Here is a 6,002-nt window from a genome sequence, read left to right as displayed (position 1 = left end):
GACAGATGTGGACGAGTTTAAAGGACAGATGTGGACGAGTTTAAAGGACAGATGTGGACACGTTTAAAGACAGATGTGGACGTGTTTAAAGGACAGATGTGGACGTGTATAAAGACAGATGTGGACATGTTTTAGGACAGATGTGGACATGTTTAAGGACAGATGTGGACATGTCTTGCAGACACAGCGGAGGTGATCCAGTCCCGGCTCAACGAGCAGGAGGGTCGGGAGGAGTTCTACGTTCACTATGTGGGCTGTAAGTACTGGTTTCCTGTCCACACCTGTTCTCTGTTCATGCTGCTGGTCTTCAGAGGGTCTCTGATTCTGGTCTGCAGTCAACAGGAGGCTGGATGAGTGGGTGGGGAAGACTCGCCTGGCTCTCACCAAGACTGTGAAAGACGCCGTGAGGAAGAGCACAGAGGTCGGAGGTGTTGGAGATCTGGGCGAGCAGCCTGAGAGGAAGATCACTCGCAACCAGAAGAGGAAGCACGACGAGATCAACCACGTGCAGAAGGTGCAGATGTTTGTGGTTGTGCAGTGATGTAACAGGAGGTGCAGATGTTTGTGGTTGTGCAGTGGTGTAACAGGAGGTGCAGATGTTTGTGGTTGTGCAGTGATGTAACAGGAGGTGCAGATGTTTGTGGTTGTGCAGTGGTGTAACAGGAGGTGCAGATGTTTGTGGTTGTGCAGTGATGTAACAGGAGGTGCAGATGTTTGTGGTTGTACAGTGGTGTAACAGGAGGTGCAGATGTTTGTGGTTGTGCAGTGGTCTGACAGGAGGTGCAGATGTTTGTGGTTGTGCAGTGGTCTGACAGGAGGTGCAGATGTTTGTGGTTGTGCAGTGGTCTAACAGGAGGTGCAGATGTTTGTGGTTGTGCAGTGGTGTAACAGGAGGTGCAGATGTTTGTGGTTGTGCAGTGATGTAACAGGAGGTGCAGATGTTTGTGGTTGTGCAGTGGTGTAACAGGAGGTGCAGATGTTTGTGGTTGTGCAGTGGTGTAACAGGAGGTGCAGATGTTTGTGGTTGTGCAGTCATGTAACAGGCTTGTGTTTGAATCCAGACGTACGCAGAAATGGACCCGACCACAGCAGCCCTGGAGAAGGAGCACGAGGCGGTGAGTGATCTTACCTGCTTTAAACCTTCTGATGCAGGTAGCTCACATGCTAACACGGCCCTCTACTTCCTGTCAGATCACCAAAGTCAAATATGTGGATAAGATCCAGATCGGAAACTTTGAGATCGACGCCTGGTACTTCTCCCCGTTCCCTGAAGACTACGGCAAACAGCCCAAGCTGTGGRTCTGCGAGTACTGCCTGAAGTACATGAAGTACGAGAAGACCTTCAGGTTTCACCTGGTGGGTCCTCGCCAAATACCTGCAATGTGATGAAGATCAGTTAACTGATGATTGTGTTGTTAGTCAGTGTCTTACCTGCAGGGAACATGTGCAGAACACTTCCTGTGTGGACATAAAGAGGACTCATTCAACAGATGTTTAACCCTTTCCTCCTCAGTCTCACTGTCAGTGGAGGCAGCCTCCAGGAAAAGAGATTTACAGAAGAAGTAACATCTCTGTGTTCGAGGTGGATGGGCGGGACCACAAGGTGAGCTCACCTGCTGCTGTAGGTGGTGTGTCACAGAAACATTTAGTGATCGTTTGCTTCTGTCTGCCTGCAGATCTACTGTCAGAATCTTTGTCTATTAGCCAAACTGTTTTTAGACCATAAAACCCTTTATTTTGACGTGGAGCCGTTCATCTTCTACATCCTGACTGAAGTCAACAAACAGGGMGCGCACATCGTCGGCTACTTCTCTAAAGTTCGTCTCCCAGCCAGAACATTCTGCAGCAGAGTGGGCCAGTCACAGCTCTGACTGTGAGTCCTTGTTTTCCAGGAGAAAGAGTCTCCAGATGGGAACAACGTGGCGTGTATTCTCACACTGCCACCGTACCAACGCCGAGGCTACGGGAAGTTCCTCATAGCTTTCAGTACGTTGGAGTGTGAACAATACAACAGTCCGTTCATGAGTTATAAACATCTAACGTGTCTTAATGAGCCTTACCCCTATGTTTATTTCTGAAATACCAAAAGAAAATAATCTTTCTMTGAGGGAGAATTCTTTCAGATTATCATGAATTTCCTGTGTTTCAGGTTATGAGCTGTCCAAGCTGGAGAACACAGTGGGTTCTCCAGAGAAGCCTCTGTCTGATCTGGGCAAGCTGAGCTACAGGAGTTACTGGTCCTGGGTCCTCCTAGAGATCCTGAGGGACTTCAGAGGAACACTGTCCATCAAAGACCTTAGGTGAGCGCTCAGAAACACCTGTTTATACCAAGGACTGCTATTGCTCCRCGGAAACGTGCTAATGTAGCTTTCAAGGCTAATTCTGCTAACTTATCTAATGCAGCTAACAAAGCTGATTATGCTAACATAGCTCATGCAAAGACACCTGAAAAATGAAATGAAATGATGATGATACTTTATTAATCCTCAGGGGAAATTACAGTTGTATTGAATGGATACCAGAGCCACCCTGCAGACTAAAGCGGTAAACACAGATGGAAATTTACAGCTGTAACTACGGGTCTATGAATCCCTACCTCTGGCGGTCAGTAGGGATTCATAGACCYGTAGTTACAATTGTAACATTTGTTMTATTTCATYCCTACTGMCCACCAGAGGCGGTGCTTCAAGCACTGGATGACTYATGTCAACAACGTCACGAGGAATCTGTAAAACCCACAGCACCTCTCACCTCACTGGGATACAGGAGGAAGCTGCTGCAGAATATTTTGCARGGGATGGGGCACYGCCACATTCACTCTGTAGAACYGAGCAAAGGTGCTTGGTGATGTCCAGGAGGCCGCACTGCCTATGATGTCCAGCGGCACTCCAGTCATGGAGACCCACGAGGTCATCAGGCCCCTTGTGGAATGGCTCTTCACACCCTCTGGAAGCGATTGACCCATCGAGGCGTAAGACAGTGATTAGCCCCACGACCCAGTGTGAGAGTCGCTGCTTAGAAAGGGCCTGCCCTTTCAGAGGGCCTGCATAGCAAACAAAAAGATTGTGTCTTTCAGAAAGGTGCTGTGGATCTCACATACGCCTCCAGAGCACCAACGGGACACAGAGGCTCCGAGGGGGTCCCAGTGTTAAAACGGGCGAGCTGAAGCAGCTGTGTATCACCTACCACCACTGCCACCTTAGGGGTAAAAGGAACATCAGGCCATAGTGTCACACCTGAGCCGTCAGAGTTCCACCAACAGCATGGCTCAGCTATAGATAGAGCCTGCAATTCGCCCACATGCTTTGCAGAGGCCATGACCAAAAGGAAGGCCGTCTTTAATGAGAGCCTTTTGAGGTCTACYGATGTTAGGGGCTCAAACGGGGGTGACCGGAGACCCTTAAGCACCAAAGAAAGGTCCCAAGCCRGTGCCATAGGCTGGCTTGGTGGATGCAGGTGCCTAGCACCATTTAAAAATTGAACAATGTCTTGTTCTGGCCCACTGGACAGCCATTCAGCCCCACATGCCAACAGGAAATAGCAGCCACATATACTTTTAAGGTGGACGGAGACCGTCCCCGATCCAGTAATCCTTGCAGGAAGGTCAGTATGTCAGAGACTGAACACTGTACCAGGTCCTGTCCTTTGTGACACCAGTTTTCAAAGATCGCCCACCTGTTAGCGTAGGCAGCACGGGTGGACGGTGCCCATACATTAGCCATCGTTTCTCCTACTTCTCCAGCATACTTTGAGAAAGTGGAACCGGTCCTTGTAGGGGCCAGACCCATAGCTGGAGCTGATCTGGGTCGGGGTGGAGAACCCGGATCCCTCCTGGAGAGGAGGCGCATCGACAAGCTGGAGCAAAGCCTGTACAGCAGAGGAAACCAAGTCCTCGCTGGCCAAAAGGGGGCCACCAAGAGAACCTTGTGGCCCTCCTGGAGAACCCTCAGAAGAGTTGGAAAAATGAGACTGACGGGGGGGAAGGCATAAAGAAGGGTCTGGGCTCAGTTGTTTGCCAGTGGATCGCACCCCAGAGGGTTGGCTTCGTCCACTAGGGAGAACCAAAGGGGGTAATGAACTGCTTCCCTGGAGGYAAAGAGGTCCACCTCTGCCCTGTCGAAGACTCTCCAGATGTGGTCCACTACCTCTGGGTGGAGCTTCCATTCTCCCGGCAGTGGCCTCTGACGGGACAGAAAACCTACACTTGTGTTCTGTGGTCCCTGGATGTAGGCTGCCCTGAGGCTGGCGAAGTGCGGAGCTGCCCAGGTCAGCAGATGCTGGGTCAAACACAACAGTTTCTTTGACCTGGTCCCCCCCGATGATTTATATGAAAGACAACAGAGGTGTTGTCTGACCGCACCAGTACATGTTGGCCTTGCAGGCCCAGTAGAAAGCCCTGAAGGGCTAGAAATACAGATTGCAACTCCAGGACATTGATATGCTCTCTGGCCTGTTTCTGGGACTACACCCCTTAAATCGTCCGGTCTTGCCAGGTCGCACCCCACCCTATGAAGGATGCGTAGGTATACACTACCTCCTGTCGACACAGGAGGAGGGAGCCCAGTGGAACCCCCGTCGTTATGAACGACCTATTTCTCCACTGGGACAGGGATYGAAGAGACTGAGGCGTGACCCGAAGTCTCCTGAGCCTGTATGTCTGCCTGGTGGGGTCCAGGCTTGAGCTGTTTAGCCATCTTTGAAGGGGGTGCAATGATAGCAGCCCTTGGGGCACCAYGTTGGATGCGGCTGTGAGCATGCCTAACAGGCAAAGATACAGCACAAAAGGCTGTGCTTTGCAGCGCCTGAACTTCTGAAGCATGTCCAGAATGCTGTCGACCYGCTGGAGCGACGGGCATGCAATCATTTTGATGGAACTCAGGGTAATCCCTAGAAAATTTGTTTCCTGTGCCGGAACCAAACTGCTCTTTTTTTGTGTTCACCTGTAGACCCAGGTGCTCCACATGCTCTAGCACCCTCAGAGTGTCTCTGACAACCTGGCTGCGAGAGGCTGCACAAATGAGCCAATCGTCCAGGTATGGAAAAATCATTATCCCCTGAGCTTGCAGGGGGGACAGGGCTGCTGCGACACACCAGGTGAACACCCTGGGAGACAGGGAAAGGCAGAATGGCAAGASCCTGAACTGAAAATGCTTCCCTTGGAAAGTGAAACGAAGAAACCACCAATGAGACGTAGCATTTGGGAAATGAAAATAAGCATCCGTGCAGTCGATGGATGTGAACCARTCGCCTGGATAAATTGCCTGCAACACCTCCTTGGTGGTTAGCATGTGAAAAGGTATGACCTTCAGGWATGCATTGAGGCCCCTGAGATCCAAGACTGGATGTAGACCCCCGGTTTTCTTCGGGATAAGGAAATACTTTGAATAAAAGCCCCCTGAATCCTGCAGGGGGTTCACAGGCAGTATAGCTCCCTTGGCCAGCGAGGTACAGATTTCTTGATTCAGTGCCTGCGCCTTCGCCGGGTTGCGAATGATAGTCATTCTGGCCCGGACTGGGATTGGAGGCCAGCGTYGGAACTGAAGGCGCTACCCCTGGGACGCCGTAGAAAGCACCCACGAATCTGGGGTGTGGGTAGCCCAGCTGCTGAGCTGTTCCGGAGTAAAATATCCAACTGCCGGCCTTAAAGCATCACCTGCGGCCCCTCTGGCCTCTTGAAGGCCTGGGGGGACTGCGGCCTGGCTGAGCTGCCCACAAGGAGCAGGAAATCTGGGCTCCAGTCTGGTCCYCCTGGTTCGGGGCCGGTCTGCRGGCTGGTCTTGTGCCCGGGCTCTGGCGCTCCATAAGAGGTACAGGAGGGGGCGCAGACCTCCGAGATGGATCGGTCATTGTCCATGAGTCAACTGGTTGCAATCCTGTTTATGAAGCCCCGCCAGTCGCTGCCTCGTTAATAATAAATTAYGTCAATAATAAAACATCCATCCATCCATTTTCTGTACACGCTTCTTCCTTTTCAGGGTTGCGTGGGTCACTGGTGCCCATAT

At 51.3% G+C, this 6,002-nt stretch overlaps 1 protein-coding gene across 1 annotated transcript; it reads left to right on the top strand.

Moving 5' to 3' along the window:
• Positions 1-181: 181 nt before the first annotated feature.
• kat8 (K(lysine) acetyltransferase 8) lies at positions 182-2,300 on the top strand (the record flags this gene model as incomplete). Its single annotated transcript, XM_014000245.1, is given in 8 exon segments — positions 182-256; positions 336-514; positions 1,062-1,115; positions 1,192-1,356; positions 1,514-1,603; positions 1,677-1,817; positions 1,893-1,986; positions 2,150-2,300. Coding segments are annotated over 8 exon segments (949 nt in total), but the record flags the coding sequence as incomplete, so codon positions are not given.
• Between the last annotated feature and the right edge of the window lie 3,702 nt (positions 2,301-6,002).

This window comes from Austrofundulus limnaeus, unplaced genomic scaffold, assembly GCF_001266775.1.
Source record: "Austrofundulus limnaeus strain Quisiro unplaced genomic scaffold, Austrofundulus_limnaeus-1.0 Scaffold2850, whole genome shotgun sequence".
NCBI lineage: Eukaryota > Metazoa > Chordata > Actinopteri > Cyprinodontiformes > Rivulidae > Austrofundulus > Austrofundulus limnaeus.
The sequence above is the reverse complement of the archived record's forward strand: the minus strand, read 5'-3'. Positions and strand labels throughout refer to the sequence as shown.